This window comes from Odontesthes bonariensis, chromosome 2, assembly GCF_027942865.1.
Source record: "Odontesthes bonariensis isolate fOdoBon6 chromosome 2, fOdoBon6.hap1, whole genome shotgun sequence".
NCBI lineage: Eukaryota > Metazoa > Chordata > Actinopteri > Atheriniformes > Atherinopsidae > Odontesthes > Odontesthes bonariensis.
The window spans coordinates 45459863-45484380 of NC_134507.1; the positions used below are offsets into that span (position 1 = coordinate 45459863).

At 47.8% G+C, this 24518-nt stretch overlaps 1 protein-coding gene across 8 annotated transcripts in view; it reads left to right on the forward strand.

The window, feature by feature from the left end:
• Positions 1–18340, forward strand: part of nvl (nuclear VCP like) — a 67044-nt gene extending 48704 nt beyond the window's left edge. For all 8 annotated transcript variants that reach the window (XM_075482382.1, XM_075482389.1, XM_075482404.1 and 5 more), the window contains 12 exons: positions 659–803; positions 1327–1618; positions 6760–6981; positions 9352–9456; positions 9704–9766; positions 11051–11170; positions 12583–12682; positions 14247–14353; positions 16133–16209; positions 16498–16574; positions 17324–17421; positions 18191–18340. In XM_075482382.1, coding sequence (XP_075338497.1) covers positions 659–803; positions 1327–1618; positions 6760–6981; positions 9352–9456; positions 9704–9766; positions 11051–11170; positions 12583–12682; positions 14247–14353; positions 16133–16209; positions 16498–16574; positions 17324–17421; positions 18191–18235 — 1451 coding nt within the window. In that variant the 3' untranslated portion in view covers positions 18236–18340. The remainder of the gene's footprint in view (positions 1–658; positions 804–1326; positions 1619–6759; positions 6982–9351; positions 9457–9703; positions 9767–11050; positions 11171–12582; positions 12683–14246; positions 14354–16132; positions 16210–16497; positions 16575–17323; positions 17422–18190) is intronic.
• The last annotated feature ends 6178 nt before the right edge of the window (positions 18341–24518 follow it).

The following is a 24518-nucleotide window of genomic DNA, read 5'->3' on the forward strand; positions in this document are numbered from 1 at the left end:
CCCTAACCCTAACCCCTGCAGCACTGCCATCAATGATGCTGCTGCAGTATCTGGAAGATGTTAACCCTAACCCTAACCCTAACCCCTGCAGCACTGCCATCAATGATGCTGCTGCAGTATCTGGAAGATGGTAACCCTAACCCTAACCCTAACCCCTGCAGCACTGTCATCCATGATGCCTGCTGCAGTGTCTGCTTAGAAATGTGTGATGGATACAAGTTTGATCATTACTACAGGACTCTGATTTAAAGAGCATCCTACCTTCCGCTGCTGAACAGTTGGTGTGTTATTCAAGATTAATTTAGTTATTCAACGAGAGGCTTCTAAGTGAAAGTGATACTGCAGTCCTCTGTGCTTCTCACCAAAAAAACCACTGTGTGAAGATGGATCATGTGTCAAGTGAAGAAACATAACTCCAGGCTGAGGAAAGATGCTTGTGAATGAGTGAACAGGCTTTGTTTTCTGGAAGTGTCCTTTGGCTCTGAAACACTCCTCAGCTCCCTGATACATCAGATGTTCTGCAGATGGGTTCTGATGCTGTTTATGATCCTGTGTATGATGCATGAAGGGTGACATGACAGTTTGAGATCATTCAGAAGAGGAGAAACATGACCCAATGTGAAAAGGAAAAAAGTTTCTCTTCTTTGTCTTCTTCCAGATCTGAACAGTCTGGCAGTGACGGCTCAGGTCATGGTCATCGGTGCCACCAATAGGCCAGACTCCCTGGACCCTGCCCTCCGCAGAGCTGGACGCTTCGACAGAGAGATCTGCATGGGGATCCCTGATGAAGGCGCCCGTCTCCGGTAACACTCCCGTGTTCAGTCAGAGGCTCGGTGCTCTATAAATGATGAATAAGAGGAGACATGCATTGTTTTAGCATTAGAACTCCTTCAGTTGAACAGGTCACGCATCAGAAATGCAAATTCTCAAAACATTTTGTTATTACTCTGTGGATCTTCCCCAAAGCTCCACATTTCTGCCGGCTTATTGTTGATAAGCCTGATGAAAGCCTGCTCAGTCTGATATGAGCTGTAATTAAAGCAGCTGACCTCTTTCAGTTATCCTGACTTAGTAGATTACTCATTTTATACAATAAGGCAAAAACCTTCAGTGCATACTGCTGATATTAAAGGAAAGCTGAGGGCGTTGGGCATCATTAGAGTTTAGAACTTTTCACCAGACGTGATAACAAATAAAAGTGATTTTGTCCAATCAAAACAACTGCTTGTTTCCTGTATGTAGAACAGTATGAGTCCCAGACTGATGTGAATGTCCATCCCTGTGTTTCCTGTCACTCTGAACTTAATGTTCTCTTTGCTTTGTCAGGATTCTGAAGACTCTGTGTCGAAAGCTGACGCTGCCAGAGGATTTCGACTACCAGCAGCTAGCTCGACTCACCCCAGGTTACGTTGGTGCGGACCTCATGGCCCTGTGCCGCGAAGCTGCCATGAGTGCTGTGAACAGGGTTCTGCTGAAAATAAGGTCGCTTCCACAGAGCCAACCACAGAGCCAACCACAGAGCCAACCACAGAGCCAACCACAGAGCCAACCACAGAGCTCCACTGAAGCAGAACCAGGAAGCGGAGGCCAGGCAGAGAGCGGACAGAATCCCCTGCAGGTACGGGCTGCCATCAGGTGTCCTGCAGTCAGGTGTCCTGCGGTCAGGTGTCCTGCCATCAGGTGTCCTGCAGTCAGGTGTCCTGCGGTCAGGTGTCCTGCCATCAGGTGTCCTGCAGTCAGGTGTCCTGCGGTCAGGTGTCCTGCGGTCAGGTGTCCTGCGGTCAGGTGTCCTGCTGAGAAAGTAGGACAATGTGTCTGCATAACTCTCTGACACCAACAGACTCACACTTTTTGCTCTCCAAGCCTCCAAACAACAGGAAAACACCTCAAACTGCCCCAAAATCAGAGAAAAGCAAAAGCTGCTCTGTTTTAAACTCACCTGTTTTAAACAGATGTTACACAGATGTGTGCAGGAAAAGCCTGGTGGTGCTCAGAGGGAAACCCATGTCACTAGGAGATGGAGTTTGTACTGTAAATAGCTGAGTGACTGAGTGAGTCGGATAGACTCTACCGTCACCATGGCAACATAACCTGCTGCTCAGAACTGACAGCTGATAGATTTGATAACCAGTAGCTTCTTAAAGGCCAACTTCCACTAAAAACCGGTTTTACTCGCTCCTTCTGAAAAAGGGAGGGTCACCCCTAGTTACATACACATACCAGGCTTCCAAGTGTTGCGTCACCTCCACAGGCTGTTTTCATGAATTTACAGAAACAATGCAGAGCCACGAGCGAATCAGAAAAGCCTGTACATTCTATGTCAAACTGAAAAAAGGCGTTGCCCACTTGGGATTATGCCCGCCCATGGAAACCCGCCCCCCTCGGACGGGCCCTATAACTAAGCAGAAACCTGTAGTCTGTGGGGCTCCTCATTCCTCCTCATCGAGCCTCTCACTGCCACCTTTCCATCAACTACATTTGACACTGAGCATATACAGAATGTTATTTTCTGGAGTTGCTAAAAAAAACAAGCAAATAACTAGCTTAACCTTTCCTAATGGCTAACCTAATACTAAAATGCTAACGCTGCACACGGAGACTTCATCGCCACCATGGCAAATTACATAGACCGCGGAACGTGTTTGAACAAGGGGGGGCCACAATCGCAAGAGGGGGTCACCAAAATTTTAGGTCGGAAATGATGCATAGCCGAGGCTATGCACAGTATACACGGACACGCACGTAATGCCATCAGTCATGTCAGCCAGCACAGAACAGCGCAGATTAAAATGCACAAGAAAGGTACATCGGTGGTAACGCAACTGAAGCTGCTTGCTTGTACCAGTACTAAAGCACTATGAGAAACACTGAACCCAGAGAAGTCCACGTTCTGTGGTGCTTGGTCAGAGGAATGTATGGGAATATGCTTGCTGTTTTATCAGAGATGGGCGCGCGCGCGTGTGAGAGAGAGACTGAGAGAGAGACAGAGAGAGAGGGAGAGAGAGGGAGAGAGAGAGAATGCGGATGCACATCACGTTGCCAGGATGATTTTACTTTAAATGTCCAAACAGCCAACAACATTAATAACCCAAGTCCAAAATATGCCAGCACAGAAGGCTATAGCCTACATAGATGAATCAATGGTCATGACTTTAGCCCACAACATGCCAGCACATAACTGTGCAGAGTAAAATGCTCAATCAGCCAACAATACACAACAAAAGCACCTCAGTAAAGGGCCGTGTATACTCTCGCAGCAGTGTGTCGCAGTGAGCTTGTCGCAGACACGACGCAGTTATTTTTGATTTATGCCTACTTTTGAAGCGCTGTCTGCGCTATGTTAATCCTGATTCTTACTCGGCGCAACCGCGCAACTGTTCTGGCTCGAGAACCATTAATGACGTCATCGAAAGCGCCAGCCCCTTCACAGTTCCTTCAGCTCATAAGCGCAGTTTGCGTCGAGTATGCGTCACATTTGCAGTTCTCTCCAGACCAGCGGGCGTCACTGTTGAGGAAACAAGCTGAAGAACCGGACGAAGAAAAGCATACGAAGAAAGCATCATCATGTAATAAGTGTCTCACATAACCTACACATAAGATTCATGTTGGCTTATTTTCGCCTTTGCTTATGTCTTTATCGCTGTTTATGTTTCGCCCTACACAAGACCTACAAAAGATCGCCAAACACATTTTGAAGTTACACAAGGGCTTTATTGCTAAATGGAAGGGCACAGTGTTTCAAATAAGAGCAACAATAAATACATAAATGCATTTCCATGTTTTCTTCACCTCCACCACCGACTGCCCCAGATGCCTGCCGATTTCCCCCCAGGAATTCGACACTGCCGTGTTGTCCCAGTGTAACTTCATAGACGTGTCGTACAGATGTTTGTAGAGGCGCACCCTCTCGGTCACCGCGGTCTCTGCAGTGTTCATGTTTCCTTTCTCTTGGTCAGCTGTTTCCGGTTGAGCTCGCGCAAAGTCAGAAAAAAAGTTGTGTGCGCGACTTTGCGACGCGCGAGGATTTTTTAGCTTGCGACGGGGGGCGTGGCGGAATTTTGGGTCATGTGACCGTTTGCGCCATTTGCGACCAGCTAGTAAGAATGGGTCAAAGCGAGGTTGCGCCGAGTAAGAATCAGGCTTTAATCCCACGCCACAACGCAAGAGGGACAATCACGAACAAGCAAGGATTGTGGGTGTTACGGTTACGGAGGTCATTCAACAACAATGGCGACTGGACGAATGCGCACTTTGATTGAGATGCAGCTGATCGATCTAGAAATAGAAGAAATATTGCTACTACTGGAGCTGGCAGAGAGGCGAAAGAATCGTCACGGTTTGCACGGTTAGCGTCACCATTAGCCGGTTAGCAAACCGGAAATACGCATAGTGTAGAGCGGATGTAGAGTTGACCAATCAGAGGCCTCCTTTCTCTCCTCCCTGCGACGATATCTGCGACACTGTCTGCGGTGAGTTACAATTTTGGGGAGGTGCACCAGAGTGTCTGCGTTAACTGCGACACACACGCAGACGACCTGGTTTCCGACCATAAATCAGCCTTAAGATGTTAACTCAACTTAAACTTGCTTGTATAAGTACAATGCAGTATAAAAACATTGAACAAAGAAGAGGGACAGGGACGTCTGGGTTTCTCTGCTCAAGCTGCTGCCCCCGCGACCCGATCCCCGGACAAGCGGAAGATGATGGAAGAGTGCACACGGCGGTGCTAATAAAACTGACCATTGACTTAAGGCTCTAGCATGGTTGCCGCGTCTGCTAGCGCGAGCGGTGTTGATGACGTCACGATTTCGTGCCCGCCATGTATAGTAGCGCAAGCAGCGCAAATCGATGCGCCAGTAGTTGCAATTTTCTCCGTCACAGAGGTGGCGCTGCTATGTGAAGGTTACCGCTACTCTACAACCAGGAAAGTGGAGAAGAAAACAATGCCGCTGTCAAGAGCAGGAATACTGTAATTAATGATACTGCTGCAGTATTCGGATCATTTTAATTTTTTAATTCAGTTAGGCTAATAGAGGTGAAGGTCTGAAGCCCCCGGCATCAACAGAGTCTCTGCCCTCTTCTTTGCCTTCACGTATCTGTCCCGTAGCTTCTTCCACACATTCTTACAGAACTCTCCCTCTTTCCCCAAAGTTCTGCCCATCTCTGTGCACCAGTTTTGGGAGTTTACGTGCTCCCTGTGCTGTTTCACTGCAGTTTCGTACAGCTGTCTGTACAAACGCACCTCCTCACTGAGCCTGGTCTCACATTGGTCCATCCGGTTCGTCGTTCTCGGCGCAGCCAAGTTACAAAAATCGACTGGTGCACGACAACGCGCTGCGCCGTCTTTTCAAGGGAAGCGCCAGGCCTGATATGTCATTTTGACGTCACGGACCGCCACCGCCGTGACAGACGCGGCAACCATGCTAGCGCCTTTACCCTTAAAACTTCCCAAAGGCCTGCCTGCGTCTCTCATCGGGATTGCTTGGTTGATGAGGCGTTGTAAGATCCCTGCAGCACTCACTTGAATAGTGTCCATGGCTAGCCTCAGCGAGCTTTGGTTCGGTTAGCGTACAGTTGAAGAACATTCATCACTAGCCCCTTTCACACTGAGACCCGCTACCATCGCTGGTCCAAATTGCCACTTCGACCCGCGTCGAGCAATGTGAAATTTTGACGTGTTAGATGACCCGTGTAACTTGATGTAAAACAGAGTAAAACTTGTCCTCACCTGTCGCTGTTGTTCTGAATCAACTGTCTTTTAAACTCCTCACGTCACGCCAAACCCCCCTCCTCCCCGCGTCAATTGCTTTCACACCAAATTCGGCTCGGCAAAAAGACTAGGGTCCGACGCGGGTCGAAAGTCGAGTTGACACGCCAGCGCGGGTCGTCAGTGTGAAAGGAACAGCGGACACACTAAATTCGCGGATTAAACGCGGGTTCTTCCTCAGTGTGAAAGGGGCTTCTGTTGCTTGGTTGGTCCACAGTTGAAGGTTGGGGCACAGCTGTCCCATCAGATGATGCTGTGCTTTTTACTAGTTTTGCTTTGAAATATTCAAAAATGGGTTTGTGCCTTTTCATTTTGGTTGTATATTCCACGCCACGAACAATCTCTGCAGTCTACCACAATCACTACTTCTGCTGCGCGATTTTCAGTGCTGCGCTGTTATAGGCAACATTTTGCAACGTTGACGTGTGAGGTGAAAAATATTGGTTAAGGAAAACGCTTGATTAAATTATTACCGCATGGGTTGTGTTTAAGTTTGATCTTCGACAGGTTTTGAGTTGAAAAAAAACTTGCAGGCTCTCGGATACACACAGAGCGGGGAGGAGGGGGGTTCATTCATTCATTCATGGGAGGGAGCCAATCAGAGACACCTCATTATCGCGTCACGGATATGCATGAGAAAGACCGGAAAACCCTGTCGTATCTCATCAAGCCATTCTTCCTGCCCACAAAAACAGCTTGAAACAAAGCAACCATAACGTTTTTTTAAACAGAACCGACGCCTAATGCATTCAATAACAATGGTGAACACAGCAGTATTAATGAAATGACGATGGAAGTTGGCCTTTAAGACGGGCACTGTTGGTAATCCCACCACAGCGGCTGAAGGAAAGCATTGGCCTGTTTTACAAACTTTTGGAGGGGGTGGAATGAAAATATGAAAAAAATAGTTAGAAGCTAAAGAAAAGATGCTTGCATTCTTTGAATTGAAATGACATGCAGTATTTCCTGCCTCTCTATTCTGCTGGGCTCAGCAAGGCGAGCTGTGGCACCTGCTGAACCTGCTGAACAGCACAGAGACCCTGTCGGAGGAGGAGCTGGCCGGCCTGTCCATCCTCATGTCAGACTTTCAGGCCGCCCTGGCCAGTGTCCAGCCTTCAGCCAAGAGGGAGGGCTTTGCCACCGTGCCTGACGTCAGCTGGGAGAATGTGGGCGCCTTACAGGACATCAGAGAAGAGCTCACCATGGCCATACTGGTAAACAACCATTTCACATTTTGTTTTTATGAATGAACCACTGAGATGACAATCAATTCAATTTCATTTCAGTTTTATTTATATAGCGCCAAATCACAGCAAATGTCATCTCAAGTCACTTGAAACAGTCGAATTCAAGCCAATTGGAGCTCAATTCATTGTAATCATAATCCAATTCATTCATATAGAGCCAATTCAAAAACAATTTCCTAGCTAAGGAAACCAACAGATTGCACTGAAAACTTTTTCTTTTTCGGTCCAATCTCCCGTCCTGAGCGTGCCTGAGGCGACTGTGGAGAGAAACGACTCCCTTTGAACAGGAAGAAACCTCTGGCAGAACCAGACTCAGGAAGGGTGGCCATCAGAATCAGGAAGGGTGGCCATCCTTCTCCACCAGCTGGGGTTTGAGAAGACAGAAAGGGGGGGAGGGGCACTGTAACACCATTCAAAGGATATCTGTTGGAACAGGGAAACACGAGTTAATGACCACAATAATGTCACATATACATAAAGAGAGTAAAGTGAGGAAAGGTGTGACAGATGAGGCCCCCCAGCAGTATGGGCCTATAGCAGCTTAACTATGGGATGTTTCAGGATTACCTGAGCCATCCCTAACTATAAGCTTTATAAAAAAGGAATGTTTTAAGCCTGGTCTTAAAAGTGGAAAGGGTGTCTGCTTCCTGAAGCCAAACTGGCAGCTGGTTCCACAGAGAGGGGCCTGATAACTGAAGGCTCTGCCTCCCAAACTGGCAGCTGGTTCCACAGAGAGGGGCCTGATAACTGAAGGCTCTGCCTCCCAAACTGGCAGCTGGTCCCACAGAGAGGGGCCTGATAACTGAAGGCTCTGCCTCCCATTCTACTTTTAGAAACTCTGGGAACCTCAAGTAAACCTGCAGTTTGGGAACGAAGTGCTCTGTTAGGAAAATATCTTACAATGAGATCTTTAAGATATGATGGAGCTCGGTCATTAAGAGCTTTATATGTGAGGAGAAGAATCTTAAATTCTATTCTGAATTTAACAGGGAGCAATGAAGAGAAGCTAAAACTGGAGAAATATGATCTCTGCTGTTAGTTCTCATCAGAACTCTGGCTGCAGCATTTTGGATCAACTGAAGGCTTTTCAGAGAATATGTGGGACAGCCCAATAATAAAGAATTACAGTAGTCCAATCTTGAAGTAACAAATGCATGGAGCAGTTTTTCTGCATCACTCTGAGACAAGATGTTCCTGATTTTAACAATATTACGAAGATGAAAGAAGGCAGTCCTAGAAACCTGTTTTATATGCGAGTCAAATGATAAGTTCTGGTCAAAAATAACTCCAAGGTTCCTCACTGTAGAACTAGAAGCCAAGGAAATACCATCTAGAGTAACTATATAGCTAGACAATTTCTCCCTGAAGCGCTCAGGTCCAAAGATAACGACTTCAGTTTTGTCTGAATTTAGCAGCAGACAGTTCTGAGTCATCCAGGTCTTTATGTCTTTAAGACATGCTTGTAGTCTGACCAACCTATTGGGTTCATCTGGTTTCATAGATAAGTACAGCTGAGTATCATCAGCATAGCAATGGAAATTTATGCCATGCTGTCTAACAATGTTACCTAATGGAAGCATGTATAAAGTGAAAAGAATCGGTCCAAGCACAGAACCCTGAGGAACTCCATGACTTACTCTGGTGTGTGAGGAAGATTCTTCATTTACAAGAACAAACTGAAATCTATCAGATAAATATGACTTAAACCAGCCTAATGCAGTTCCTTTAATCCCAATAACATGTTCAAGTCTCTGTAATAAGATACTGTGATTGACCGTATCAAATGCAGCACTGAGATCCAACAGGACAAGCACAGACACAAGTCCGCTATCAGAGGCTAAGAGGAGATCATTGGTAACTTTCAGCAGTGCAGTTTCTGTGCTATGATGCACTCTGAATCCTGACTGAAACTCTTCAAACAGATTATTTCTGTGGAAATGATCACAAAGCTGAGCTGCAACTATTTTTTTCAACAACTTTAGACATAAAAGGGAGATTGGATATAGGTCTATAATGAGCTAACACTTCTGAATCAAGAGTAGGTTTTTTAAGTAAAGGTTTAATTACAGCAACCTTAAAATCATGTTTAGTCCTTACACTAAATTTCAGGGTTGTTCTGTTATCCTGATATGAATCTTTTCTGTTTATATTTTTTTTCTTCTTCTGTTCGTGGATCCCTGGCGTGCCATTATTCACAGCTTTACAATGAACCCACTGGCTTCTTTGTGCTGGGCCTGATATAACCTCGTGCACGTTTGACCTATCATGACTTCTAGGCTTCTTCTGTAAAATGTTGGCCCAGAGGAAAACCGTGGTGTTTTCTCGTGTCCCCTGCAGGCTCCCATTCGGTCGCCGGAGCAGTTCAGAGCCCTGGGGCTCAGCGCTCCGTCTGGGGTGCTGCTGGCTGGACCTCCAGGCTGTGGGAAAACTCTGCTGGCTAAGGTTTCCTTCCACACAAACACTGTCATTCATGAGGGCTGGGAGTTTATCAGGAAGTGGTTTCATGTTAAATCAAATCTCATTCAAGCAGAAGCAGATGCTTGTCTTGTTACTGTTACATTTGGGGAAATGTTCTTTCTTTCTGAAAGGGAAACGGTAGAGTCAGGCTTACGTAACTTGGCATACATTCATAGAGTGAAGCAGCTCTTGGTTGCCCTGTCTCACTGCATGTTACTGTTCTCCCCGACAGGCAGTGGCCAACGAGTCAGGCCTCAACTTCATCTCCGTCAAGGGTCCCGAGCTGCTCAACATGGTCAGTGAGTGAGCTGGAGCAGCAGCCTTTCTGTGGCTGCCGGGCCTTTCTGTGGCTGCCGGGCCTTTCTGTGGCTGCCGGGTGTTTCTGTGGCTGCCGGGTGTTTCTGTGGCTGCCGGGCCTTTCTGTGGCTGCCGGGCCTTTCTGTTACTGCGTTGTTATGTAGAGTGATGGTTTGTGCTGCTGTTGTATCAGCACAAAAAGGATGGAATCACCACACCAGCAGGACATCCGTTCAGCTGTTTCATTTAGTCAAAGTTAACAAACAGATATTTTATGAAACAACTGAACATTCTGCCATTTTAAAAAATTTAGACATTTTTATGATGAATGATGGAATCATGAACCAAGAAAAAAAAAAATGGTCTCCTCTGTTTTCTGACAGTTGAATTCTGTTTTCAGTTTCCACCATAAATCTGAACTCTGACCGTTTGATTGGAGCAAAGTAAAGTTCCAGCAGAGTCTCACTTCCATCCAGCCTTCCACCTTCTTTGACGTGTTCCTCGGTCCAGCCGCTCTGCTGCCCAACAACAACCTTCCCATTTGGTTTGTTCTTGCTCCAGATTTCAGACTGGGAACATCCAACATGTTCTGAGTTGAATGAAGGAGCTTTCTAAGCCTTTGCACTGTTTCCACTGACAGCTCTCTGCTTGGGACCATGTTTCCTGTCAGGCAGCAGCTGCAGCACAACTCTCTTTTAACTGCACACTCAAACAACACGGTGATTCCAGAATATGTTCTGTACTTTATCTGAACAAAGTAAGAAATTAGAATTTTAATAAATGAATTGATTTCGATCAGGGGTCTCAAACTGATCCGTGAAAGGGCCGGTGTGGCTGCAGGTTTCTGTTCCAACCCTGACTTGTTTCATTCAATCAACTGAACTGGTTAAGACCTTCAGTACATACAGTTCAGTTGATTGAATGAAACCAGTCAGCTGTGCGTCTGCAGGGTTGGAACAGAAACCTGCAGCCACACCGGCCCTTTCACGGATCAGTTTGAGACCCCTGATTTAGATAGTCCACATGTTCAGCTGTTAAATGAAATAGTGGTCATATATATTGAAAGTCAAACAGTCCTGTAAGTGTGCTGATTCCATCATTTAGTTGCAGCGGTCTTTCTGTCAGCTTTCTTCATCTGTGGATGGCTGGACTGGGCTCCCTGTGTTGTCGCCTCCCCCCCCCCCCCCCCTCCTCCTGTTGGTTGTTCCCTTCACACTTGATGTTGCAGCAGACGACTGCCTCCACATCCTGCTGAACTGATGAGCGTGTGTTTGTGTTGCAGTATGTGGGAGAGAGTGAGCGGGCTGTGCGACAGGTCTTCCAGAGAGGACGCAACTCAGCTCCTTGTGTCATCTTCTTTGATGAGATCGATGCTCTGTGTCCTCGCCGTTCAGGCCACGAGGTGAGGAGGATGAGTCCAGTGGCACGTGACACTGCTTGGTGACGCCCTGCACACTGATTTGTAGCTGCATAAAAAGGTTCTTTGGAGTTTTCAGCTATGTGCTGCCCTGATCAGTCGATCACAGAACATAATCATGACTCCTTCCTTCAGATTATTTATTTGTCTTTGTTCTTAATATGAGCAGTCGGGGGTGTTCCAGTGCTAAAGTATATCTGTGTATCCAATCTTTATTGATTTATTCAGCCGCTTAAATAGTTAGCCAAACCTTTTCTTGTATTTCTCAATCTACACACACACACACACACACACGTATATCAATGAATGTGTGTATATATGTGTGTATATACATATACTTATACATACATACACAGACCCTGATGAACTTCATGACACATGAAGCAAAGGATCTGTTCCAGACAGAATGTCACACGTTGAACAGTTGTTCTAATTCAGCAGTATGCAGGCTGATGGCAGGCAGGACGTTAGCATCAGATTGAACCGTATGTGTGTGTATATGTATATATATATATTAGTGGTGGGCATAGATTAATTTTTTTAATCTAGATTAATCTCACTGAAATCTTGAAATTAATCTAGATTAAAATGGCTCATTCAGAATATGCGTGCTACCCAAGTAATGACTAAAAATCAGTCTTTGAGATAGGGTTTCTTCATACAGGGGGTGCATTAAACCAGGTGCTCATTTCCTGTTTCCAAAACCCATCACTGATTGTGGGGGGGGGAGGGGGCATTCAGAGAATTTTGTCCCGGGCCCAGCCAAACCTGTCAGCGGCCCTGGTTGGGAGGGCCAGATGGTGCTGCTGTTGAGATAGCGTTGTGTGCAGTGCGTCTCTGTTGCACCTCACGTGCTTGATCATCTCGAGGATGGAATTCCACCGTGTTGGAACATCTTGCACGAGCGGCTCCTGAACTTGCCCAAGGGAGGTTTGCTGGACTTTCAGCTCGTCTGCGTTGGCCGGACTGTGTTTGAAATGTCCCACCATTTTACGACACTTGAACTATCCCCGACCTCCATAAACTGCCTAGCACAGGCTTCTGCAAAGTGGCGTTCTTCTGTTTTCAGAACGGCGGAAAAATTACATCGGCTTACACCCGAGCTAAAATATCAAGGTAAAAGTCATCACAGTTTGCTTACCTATTTTGACCCAGTTCCCAACCCAACTTTGAGAATAGATTAACAGCGACATTTTTTATATCGCCCGATAAGACTCAAATTATCGCAGCACGTTAACGCCGATAACGGCCCACCACTAATATATATATATATATGTATGGCAGGCAGGACGTTAGCATCAGATTGAACCGTGCTCCCGTTGTTGATATGTACGTAAGTTTGTGCTGTTCTCAGATGGTGTTGCTGGGACCTGCTAACTTGCAGTGTCTGTTTTCAGTCAGGAGCCAGTGCGCGGGTCGTGAACCAGCTGTTAACGGAGATGGACGGCTTAGAGACTCGACGACAGGTCTTCATTATGGCTGCAACAAACAGACCAGGTACGGATCCAGCTGTTGTCACACCTGGCCCAGTCAATGGGACCATGCTGAGATGTTCCAGCTTCCCAGCTTGTCAGATCAGCTTTAGATACTTAAGTGCTGTTCTTAAGTCCACGTTTGATGTGTTTGAAACTTAAGCCTCGTTCCCACTATGCAGTCCGGTACGGGTCGGGTCTCTTTGGGCTCAGCTTGCGTTCCCACTGTACAAAGGGGACCCTCAGGGGTGGGCGGAGTGCGTGCCGAAGCATAAATAACATCCATAATTTGGAACCACCTCCCAGCTTCTTCAGCTTAATGCCACACCGGCTCGCGGTCCGGGTGAAACCACTCTCTGACATTTCTGCAGCAATCAGCTGGAAAAGTTTGGCACAGCGCCATCGAGCTCCCGCTGCACAGCCTCCTCACCAACACCGGAGAGCAGAGCCTGGAACCGGTCCTGTGTGCTCGGTACCCCAAGCAGAAGGGCTACAGACATGGGAACGGGTTCCATGGTAACGGGTTCCATGGTAACGGGTTCCATGGTAACAGGTTCCGTACCGGACTGCAGAGTGGAAACGGGGCTAAAGTGTTTCCACTTTGACCTGAGGGTGGTACTGTAGCGCTGTTTACATCTGGTTCTAACATCCATCCTGGGGGATCGGATCTCAACTGGACAGCGCTAATTATTCATGTGTGAACACACATTCCGGAGCACCTACTGAGCTGGTGTCACTCAGCAGAAGCAGCAGAGCCATCACCAGCAGCTTTCCTTACTGTTCAGCTTCCACTCTACTTTAGAGAAGGAGTTCCTCTTGGTGTAGATGATGGCTCCATCTTTTACTTTCCTGAGATATAATTCAATTCAATTTGATCTATATAGCGCTAAATTACAACAATACAAGTCAATAATGTTGACTGTATGTGTGAGTGTGTGTGGTTGTCAGTCTGTGATGGACTGGTGACCTCATCAGGGTGGGCCCACATCAGGGTGGGCCCATCAGTCAGCAGGACACAGCGGCTGCAGGGAAACGGTGGATCACGCTTCATCATAGCTTTCCTATAGTTCACTCGGGTAATATTGTACTTTCATGTCATACTATATTTCCATCTTTGTAGATTTTACTACTATCTCTTCAGGAAAAGATCCATATGAAATTTAGCTTGTGATATAAATATTATATATTGTTATTCTAAAAATGTTTTTTCTTTTGGGTTCCTCTGCCATGTTTGTCTAAAACCTGAGATAAGAAATGTGGAAAGTCTATGCACCAGACTTTCCTTAACAATCAGTAATCTAAATGTGGAGGTCAGACAGGGTTGTGCTCCACCCCCCCACATTAATGCTGGCCCCTAACTGAGACCAGCCCACCATGGCCGCTTATAGGGACGGTGTCTTTGACTCGGTCAGCACTCAGGAAGGAAAATCCTTTAAAGATGAATCTTTCTTGGGTTCTAAAATGAAACGACAAATCTTTTATGTTTAAACATGTCATGTAAAATAACTCTCATATACCCAAACTGTCTTTTGCACTTCAGACTCAGCCAGTAAGGATTTCTAACCCACATTTGTTCTTCTTTTCTTCAGATATCATTGACCCTGCCATTCTGAGGCCAGGGCGTCTGGATAGAACCTTGTATGTGGGTCTGCCAGGTCCAGCAGATCGCCATGCCATCCTGCTCACTGTCACTCAGGTAAGCTGTTACAGCGTTCCACAGAAGGACGCGGACACACCCAGAATCTGAGCAGCAGAAACACGAGAGACTGTCCCTGCCAAGGCACATGGAAATGTCAACTGTTATGTGAGTCTCCATCTGGTCAATATTCAAATGATCAACTCATCATCAAGCTCTGCAGTGGCCTGATCAGGAGACATTCATTTGAATCAGGTGTGCTGGAGGAGGGAAACATCACAAACATGCGGGGCAGTGGGTCCCCAGCACCGGAACACTGAGTTAACTGGTGACTGTAACTTGTCCCTAGGAGTGAGTGTGAGTGTCTGGTTTGTCTCTGTGGCCCTGTGATGGACTGGCAGCCTGTCCAGGGTTCTCTGACCCAATGACAGCTGGGATGGGTCAGCACTTTCTCAACATGCAGTGAACACTCACGGTGGCGTTCTAATGAAGAAGTAGAAGCTCACTCATGGTCTCTATTAGGAAACTGCATCTTCTTTAGAAAATGAATTTATTGAGCCCTGTCAGTTATGGCTTGCACTTGAATTCTGTAAGAAGCTGTTTAAGAGTAATTATGAGCACACATATTACTATTGTGCCAGACTCTTATTCTTCCGTTTCCATCATGAGTCTTAGTCTTAATCACTAGATTAAGACTAAGATCAGATTTATTTGTCATGCATACACACGAAATTTGACAGATGCCAACCTGGAGCGGTGGGCAGCCATTCAGCACCCGGGGAGCATGGGGGTACGGTGCCTTGCTCAAGGGCACCTCGGCCGTGACAAGGAGGTGGGCTGACACCCCTCCAGCTGTCAGTTCCACCAATCTTTTTTGAGTGGCGAGAGTGGGAATCGAACCTGCCAACCTTCCGGTTATTGGACGACCGACTCTAACCACTGAGCCACAGCCGCCCTACGAGTCCAGCACCGATGGTCCGACCGGCATAAAAAGCACATCGCCGCCCACGTGTGCAACAACCGGTGTCGGTGTGCTTGTATTTTTCTCTCATTACTCGAAAGGAATTCTGGCAAAATGGGAAAAAATGGGAATTTTGTCAGTGGAGAATTGCATTGAATACCACTAAACTGCCCTATTTTGGAGGCCTCATAACCCAGCCATTTGGTATCATAGAGACATCATTCAAAGTTTAAATGTGACAGGAAACACTCAACTTTAACTGAACCAAAGGGTTTGTTGATATGTTATACAGCTTTGATACAACGGCAGTTTACCTTTTAGGAAGACTAGAATATGCAGACATGCTTCTCCCACTCTGTTTCTCACTCTAATGTCATTTCATTTCGAGCAAACGCCTCTCACGTCCAAAATATCTGCCTGATATGGACAAATTTGACTTCAAAACGTATGTATTTTTGTCCTCTTTCACACAAAGTCACCCTCATTGAGCTTGGCCTCGCAGATTTCTCACAAATCACCTTTGAGCGCAGAGAGCGCCACTCCAACTCCATTATAAACAGGACACCTCATCAAATCAATGTGAAAATTCATTTTAAAACTGCCATAAAAAACAAGCCACAGATGGGAGCTGAATGAATATTACACCGCTGGCTTCTGCCGTCCCTTCTGGCACTTACGGTTCAAGAATGATTCAGATATGACTTTTACTTTTCCAACAGCGAGCGTTTGTTTGTGGCAGTGCGGTCGATATTAAGCTCATACTCAGTATCAGATGTCATTCTGGATCTAACGCTCGACTGGCAACAAGCACAGATGTGTCTCTGGGGCAGGTTAGGGTGTAGAATGTTTGGGACTGACTTGAGGTTTGTGTGTTCCAGCGAGGGACCAGACCACAGCTGGAAGCGGACGTCAGTCTGGAAGAGATCGCCCTTGATGAGCGCTCGGACCACTTTTCGTGAGTACCCTCTGGAAACAGCAGCCTGTAGACAGTCTGCTGCTTCATGTTTTTTCTTCAGTTTAATTCAGATGGAGCGCAATGAAACCCCCCACAGCGGGTCTCTGCTGCCCCTGGAACACACTAAGTGGTGGCGTGCACTAACGAGTGTCCAACAACGTTTTTATTAGCCCCTGGACACTAAATCTGTATATATATGTAACAGATATAATATATCTGTGTGTGTGTGTGTGTGTGTGTATATATATATATATATCTGGGTGTCACATGTCAACACTGTTTCTGCAGCGGAGCTGACCTGGCAGCGCTGGTGAGGGAAGCATCTGTTAGTGCGCTGAAGGCCCACCTGAAGACTCAGGATGGCGGTAAGTCATCCCTCCCCCTCACTACTGAGCATGCTCAGACGGCATCCAGGCCCAGTCCATGTTCTCAGGTTACTGTTAGCGTGCGTGTGGATGCTTTGATGAATGCTGGATTAAAACCATGCAGGACTTTGTGTTTGCTGCCCGTTGACCTGCTGTTTCCAGCTGTTTCCAGCTATTTCCAGCTGTGGCTGTGTTCAGCAGGTCCCTGCATGCCAACAGTTCAGTACGGCTCAACTTTAACTTTATTCATATAGCCTTTTTATTGCTGTGCTGTATGAAAGAGTGCCATGTCAGTAGGAATAAAACAAATCTTTGTTTACTGCACATTTCCCCCCCATGTACATGCTAACAGTTAAAGACTGAGCACACAAACGAGCTGCCTTTCATGCTTTTAGTCACTTCTCCACATCTGGAGCGCCGAGTCTGCTGACTGAGGATCACGTATTGTTCATCTTGTCAGTTTCTGAGAACGTTTTGGTGCTTTTAAGGTTTTTCTGCTGTGGATGTCAAAGCCCACCATACTGTGAGCTCTCACAGAATCTCACAGCCTGACCCAGAGCCTGAACTGTGCAGGCTGTTGCTGCTACCTCAGACACTCTGTCACACTGTGACATTTCTATGGGGTCCGGTAGTACCCGTGTGATCCCAGTGCAGCTCAGCGGCCCCCAGAGGAGATCACATCACTCTGTTTTGCTGTTCTTCCTGTCTGAAGTTGTTGTTCTTGTTGTTGTGTTCTTTGTTCCTCTCAGTACACAAACACACCTCTGGCTCCATCGCTGATATCAGAGTGAGCAAAAACAACTTTGAGGATGCCTTCAGGAAAGTTCGTCCATCCGTCTCCAAAAAGGTAAGAGGGGGGCTTCTTTTGAGTGGCTGCTGTGTGGCTGCAACTGTTTAAAAAAAAGTGGAAACACTGAGCTATTTTCATTTCTAAAACAAATACCTGCTCAAGTGGAAATGTGCAAATGAGTGTGTCAGTGGGAACAGTGCAAAGCTCCTTCATTCAACTCCCAACATGTTTGATGTTCCCAGCTCCAAATCTGGAGCAAGAACAAAGCAAGTGGGAAGGTTGTTGTGGTTACAAAGTGAAGGGATTCCTGGGATTGTTTTTAAAACAGGGCCTCAGTGTTAGTTTCCTCCATGTTGGACATGAGAGTGGACTCTATCATGTGTTTAGATGAGGTTTCCCTTGCTTGTTTTAACCTCTGAACAGGAACATCAGGGCAGCACGCAGCCTGTTTGTCTCTGTTTCTTCTTCACTGCAGCTGTCTAAATGAAGATGTTTTTATAACAGGAATGAGTACAGTTAAGGATTTGATGATTGCATCCAGCTGTAATTCAGTGTGTTTGTTGAGCAGGTTACTGTGTGATCTTGCAGCCAGTAAAATGTCTCTTGATGTGTTGCTTGCTGTTTGAGTCTCTGTCAGACGTGTGCTGCGCTCCACCTCCAGGAGAAACCGTATCATCAGTTCCAGCTGCTCTGTGTCGTTTTATGAAGCTGCTGCTGATCATGAAACATTCCAGGAAGATGTGATGTCCTCCTGAAGCTCTGCCAGTGTGTGAGTGAGAGAGAGAAGCCCAAACCTGCAGTGACTGTGTCTTTGTTCCCTGTGCAGGAGCAGATCGTGTACGAGCAGCTCAGAGAGTCCCTCAGCAGATGACTGCAGAGCCCACCACGGACGGACCCCCCCCGCTTTACTTTCATTCTGGTTGAATCACAACACGTGTTCTGCATTTTCTAATAAAGTGTGTGACAAACTGTTCAACTGACTTCATTTCATTCAGCAAACCTGTGGCTGGCTGTTAGACATTTCATCACATACACAACTACACGCAGGAAGTGGAATACTGCTGGAAAACAGCTCAATGAATAAAATTTATTTATTTTTTTTTTTTTTAAATTGCGTTTGCCTACTTGTCATGCAATATACTGTAGGCCTACTCTGCACATAGTCTCACCCAATATTGTGTTTTGTTGTTATATTTTTGTATTATTATTAATTTTAATCTTTTTTTTTTTTTTTCTTAACATTAATTCCTCTCCAGGGACAACAGATGAAAATTAGCCTTGTGGCTATAATCTGGCTCAATTGTATTTTGTGCACTGTCCCTGTTAAATAATCATTAAACTAAACTAAAGTGCAGATCCTCATTCACAACCAGAGGACAGCACACCCAGGAACATAAAGAGCTGTGGCTGAGGAAGAAGAGCTGTAGCTGAGGAGGAAGAGCTGTAGCTGAGGAAGAAGAGCTGTAGCAGAGGAGGAAGAGCTGTAGCAGAGGAGGAAGAGCTGTAGCTGAGGAAGAAGAGCTGTAGCTGAGGAAGAAGAGCTGTAGCTGAGGAGGAAGAGCTGTAGCTGAGGAAGAAGAGCTGTAGCTGAGGAAGAAGAGCTGTAGCAGAGGAGGAAGAGCTGTAGCTCAGGAAGAAGAGCTGTAGCAGAGGAAGAAGAGCTGTAGCTGAGGAAGAAGAGCTGTAGCAGAGGAGGAAGAGCTGTAGCTGAGGAAGAAGAGCTGTAGCCGAGGAGGAAGAGCTGTAGCTGAGGAAGAAGAGCTGTAGCAGAGGAAGAAGAGCTGTAGCCGAGGAGGAAGAGCTGTAGCCGAGGAAGAAGAGCTGTAGCCGAGGAAGAAGAGCTGTAGCTGAGGAGGAAGAGCTGTAGCTGAGGAGGAAGAGCTGTAGCTGAGGAGGAAGAGCTGTAGCTGAGGAAGAAGAGCTGTAGCCGAGGAAGAAGAGCTGTAGCCGAGGAGGAAGAGCTGTAGCCGAGGAGGAAGAGCTGTAGCCGAGGAAGAAGAGCTGTAGCCGAGGAAGAAGAGCTGTAGCTGAGGAGGAAGAGGAGGAAGAGCTGTAGCTGAGGAGGAAGAGCTGTAGCTGAGGAAGAAGAGCTGTAGCCGAGGAAGAAGAGCTGTAGCCGAGGAGGAAGAGCTGTAGCCGAGGAGGAAGAGCTGTAGCCGAGGAAGAAGAGCTGTAGCCGAGGAAGAAGAGCTGTAGCTGAGGAGGAAGAGGAGGAAGAGCTGTAGCTGAGGAAGAAGAGCTGTAGCAGAGGAGGAAGAGCTGTAGCTGAGGAAGAAGAGCTGTAGCTGAGGAGGAAGAGCTGTAGCTGAGGAGGAAGAGCTGTAGCCGAGGAGGAAGAGCTGTAGCCGAGGAGGAAGAGCTGTAGCTGAGGAGGAAGAGGAGGAAGAGCTGTAGCTGAGGAGGAAGAGGAGGAAGAGCTGTAGCTGAGGAAGAAGAGCTGTAGCAGAGGAAGAAGAGCTGTAGCAGAGGAGGAAGAGCTGTAGCTGAGGAAGAAGAGCTGTAGCTGAGGAGGAAGAGCTGTAGCTGAGGAGGAAGAGGAGGAAGAGCTGTAGCTGAGGAAGAAGAGCTGTAGCAGAGGAAGAAGAGCTGTAGCAGAGGAGGAAGAGCTGTAGCTGAGGAAGAAGAGCTGTAGCTGAGGAGGAAGAGCTGTAGCTGAGGAGGAAGAGCTGTAGCCGAGGAAGAAGAGCTGTAGCAGAGGAGGAAGAGCTGTAGCCGAGGAGGAAGAGCTGTAGCCGAGGAAGAAGAGCTGTAGCCGAGGAAGAAGAGCTGTAGCCGAGGAGGAAGAGCTGTAGCCGAGGAGGAAGAGCTGTAGCCGAGGAGGAAGAGCTGTAGCCGAGGAAGAAGAGCTGTAGCCGAGGAGGAAGAGCTGTAGCTGAGGAAGAAGAGCTGTAGCTGAGGAGGAAGAGGAGGAAGAGGAGGAAGAGCTGTAGCTGAGGAGGAAGAGGAGCAAGAGCTGTAGCTGAGGAGGAAGAGCTGTAGCTGAGGAAGAAGAGCTGTAGCTGAGGAGGAAGAGGAGGAAGAGGAGGAAGAGCTGTAGCTGAGGAAGAAGAGGAGGAAGAGCTGTAGCTGAGGAGGAAGAGGAGGAAGAGCTGTAGCTGAGGAGGAAGAGCTGTAGCCGAGGAGGAAGAGCTGTAGCCGAGGAGGAAGAGGAGGAAGAGCTGTAGCCGAGGAGGAAGAGCTGTAGCCGAGGAGGAAGAGCTGTAGCTGAGGAGGAAGAGGAGCAAGAGCTGTAGCCGAGGAGGAAGAGCTGTAGCTGAGGAAGAAGAGCTGTAGCTGAGGAGGAAGAGCTGTAGCTGAGGAAGAAGAGCTGTGGCTGAGGAAGAAGAGCTGTAGCCGAGGAGGAAGAGCTGTAGCCGAGGAAGAAGAGCTGTAGCAGAGGAGGAAGAGCTGTAGCCGAGGAGGAAGAGCTGTAGCCGAGGAAGAAGAGCTGTAGCCGAGGAAGAAGAGCTGTAGCCGAGGAGGAAGAGCTGTAGCCGAGGAGGAAGAGCTGTAGCCGAGGAGGAAGAGCTGTAGCCGAGGAAGAAGAGCTGTAGCCGAGGAGGAAGAGCTGTAGCTGAGGAAGAAGAGCTGTAGCTGAGGAGGAAGAGGAGGAAGAGGAGGAAGAGCTGTAGCTGAGGAAGAAGAGGAGGAAGAGCTGTAGCTGAGGAGGAAGAGGAGGAAGAGCTGTAGCTGAGGAGGAAGAGCTGTAGCCGAGGAGGAAGAGCTGTAGCCGAGGAGGAAGAGGAGGAAGAGCTGTAGCCGAGGAGGAAGAGCTGTAGCCGAGGAGGAAGAGCTGTAGCTGAGGAGGAAGAGGAGCAAGAGCTGTAGCCGAGGAGGAAGAGCTGTAGCTGAGGAAGAAGAGCTGTAGCTGAGGAGGAAGAGCTGTAGCTGAGGAAGAAGAGCTGTGGCTGAGGAAGAAGAGCTGTAGCCGAGGAGGAAGAGCTGTAGCTGAGGAAGAAGAGCTGTAGCTGAGGAGGAAGAGCTGTAGCAGAGGAGGAAGAGCTGTAGCTGAGGAAGAAGAGCTGTAGCTGAGGAGGAAGAGCTGTAGCCGAGGAAGAAGAGCTGTAGCCGAGGAGGAAGAGCTGTAGCCGAGGAGGAAGAGCTGTAGCCGAGGAAGAAGAGCTGTAGCTCAGGAGGAAGAGCTGTAGCTGAGGAAGAAGAGCTGTAGCCGAGGAGGAAGAGCTGTAGCCGAGGAGGAAGAGCTGTAGCTGAGGAAGAAGAGCTGTAGCTCAGGAGGAAGAGCTGTAGCTGAGGAAGAAGAGCTGTAGCCGAGGAGGAAGAGCTGTAGCCGAGGAGGAAGAGCTGTAGCTCAGGAGGAAGAGCTGTAGCTGAGGAAGAAGAGCTGTAGCCGAGGAGGAAGAGCTGTAGCCGAGGAAGAAGAGCTGTAGCCGAGGAAGAAGAGCTGTAGCCGAGGAGGAAGAGCTGTAGCCGAGGAGGAAGAGCTGTAGCCGAGGAAGAAGAGCTGTAGCTCAGGAGGAAGAGCTGTAGCTGAGGAAGAAGAGCTGTAGCCGAGGAGGAAGAGCTGTAGCCGAGGAGGAAGAGCTGTAGCTGAGGAGGAAGAGCTGTAGCCGAGGAAGAAGAGCTGTAGCTGAGGAGGAAGAGCTGTAGCCGAGGAAGAAGAGCTTGACGAAGCTCTGAGTGGATGAGGAAGCTCTGAGTGGATGAAGAAGCTCTGTGAGTGGATGAGGAAGCTCTGTGAGTGGATGAAGAAGCTCTGTGAGTGGATGAAGAAGCTCTGTGAATGGATGAGGAAGCTCTGAGTGGATGAAGAAGCTCTGTGAGTGGATGAGGAAGCTCTGTGAGTGGATGAAGAAGCTCTGTGAGTGGATGAAGAAGCTCTGTGAGTGGATGAGGAAGCTCTGAGTGGATGAAGAAGCTCTGTGAGTGGATGAGGAAGCTCTGTGAGTGGATGAAGAAGCTCTGTGAGTGGATGAAGAAGCTCTGTGAGTGGATGAGGAAGCTCTGAGTGGATGAAGAAGCTCTGTGAGTGGATGAAGAAGCTCTGTGAGTGGATGAAGAAGCTCTGTGAGTGGATGAGGAAGCTCTGAGTGGATGAAGAAGCTCTGAGTGGATGAGGAAGCTCTGTGAGTGGATGAAGAAGCTCTGTGAGTGGATGAAGAAGCTCTGTGAGTGGATGAGGAAGCTCTGTGAGTGGATGAAGAAGCTCTGTGAGTGGATGAGGAAGCTCTGAGTGGATGAAGAAGCTCTGAGTGGATGAGGAAGCTCTGTGAGTGGATGAAGAAGCTCTGTGAGTGGATGAGGAAGCTCTGTGAGTGGATGAAGAAGCTCTGTGAGTGGATGAGGAAGCTCTGAGTGGATGAGGAAGCTCTGTGAGTGGATGAAGAAGCTCTGAGTGGATGAAGAAACTCTGTGAGTGGATGAAGAAGCTCTGTGAGTGGATGAGGAAGCTCTCTGTGGATGAGGAAGCTCTGTGAGTGGATGAGGAAGCTCTGAGTGGATGAGGAAGCTCTGAGTGGATGAAGAAGCTCTGTGAGTGGATGAGGAAGCTCTGTGAGTGGATGAAGAAGCTCTGTGAGTGGATGAGGAAGCTCTGTGAGTGGATGAAGAAGCTCTGTGAGTGGATGAGGAAGCTCTGTGAGTGGATGAAGAAGCTCTGAGTAGATGAGGAAGCTCTGTGAGTGGATGAGGAAGCTCTGAGTGGATGAAGAAGCTCTCTGAGTGGATGAGGAAGCTCTGAGTGGATGAGGAAGCTCTGTGAGTGGATGAGGAAGCTCTGTGAGTGGATGAGGAAGCTCTGTGAGTGGATGAGGAAGCTCTGTGAGTGGATGAGGAAGCTTTGAGTGGATGAGGAAGCTTTGTGAGTGGATGAGGAAGCTCTGAGTGGATGAAGAAGCTCTGTGAGTGGATGAGGAAGCTCTGTGAGTGGATGAGGAAGCTCTGTGAGTGGATGAGGAAGCTCTGAGTGGATGAAGAAGCTCTGAGTGGATGAGGAAGCTCTGTGAGTGGATGAAGAAGCTCTGTGAGTGGATGAGGAAGCTCTGTGAGTGGATGAAGAAGCTCTGTGAGTGGATGAAGAAGCTCTGAGTGGATGAGGAAGCTCTGAGTGGATGAGGAAGCTCTGTGAGTGGATGAGGAAGCTCTGAGTGGATGAGGAAGCTTTGTGAGTGGATGAGGAAGCTCAGAGTGGATGAGGAAGCTCTGTGAGTGGATGAAGAAGCTCTGTGAGTGGATGAGGAAGCTCTGTGAGTGGATGAAGAAGCTCTGTGAGTGGATGAGGAAGCTCTGAGTGGATGAGGAAGCTCTGTGAGTGGATGAAGAAGCTCTGAGTGGATGAAGAAACTCTGTGAGTGGATGAAGAAGCTCTGTGAGTGGATGAGGAAGCTCTCTGTGGATGAGGAAGCTCTGTGAGTGGATGAGGAAGCTCTGAGTGGATGAGGAAGCTCTGAGTGGATGAAGAAGCTCTGTGAGTGGATGAGGAAGCTCTGAGTGGATGAAGAAGCTCTGAGTGGATGAAGAAGCTCTCTGAGTGGATGAGGAAGCTCTGTGAGTGGATGAGGAAGCTCTGTGAGTGGATGAAGAAGCTCTGTGAGTGGATGAGGAAGCTCTGTGAGTGGATGAAGAAGCTCTGAGTAGATGAGGAAGCTCTGTGAGTGGATGAGGAAGCTCTGAGTGGATGAGGAAGCTCTGAGTGGATGAAGAAGCTCTGTGAGTGGATGAAGAAGCTCTGTGAGTGGATGAGGAAGCTCTGTGAGTGGATGAAGAAGCTCTGTGAGTGGATGAGGAAGCTCTGTGAGTGGATGAAGAAGCTCTGTGAGTGGATGAAGAAGCTCTGAGTAGATGAGGAAGCTCTGTGAGTGGATGAGGAAGCTCTGAGTGGATGAAGAAGCTCTCTGAGTGGATGAGGAAGCTCTGAGTGGATGAAGAAGCTCTGAGTGGATGAGGAAGCTCTGTGAGTGGATGAAGAAGCTCTGTGAGTGGATGAAGAAGCTCTGTGAGTGGATGAGGAAGCTCTGTGAGTGGATGAAGAAGCTCTGAGTGGATGAAGAAGCTCTCTGAGTGGATGAGGAAGCTCTCAGTGGATGAGGAAGCTCTGAGTGGATGAGGAAGCTCTGTGAGTGGATGAGGAAGCTCTGAGTGGATGAAGAAGCTCTGAGTGGATGAGGAAGCTCTGTGAGTGGATGAAGAAGCTCTGTGAGTGGATGAAGAAGCTCTGT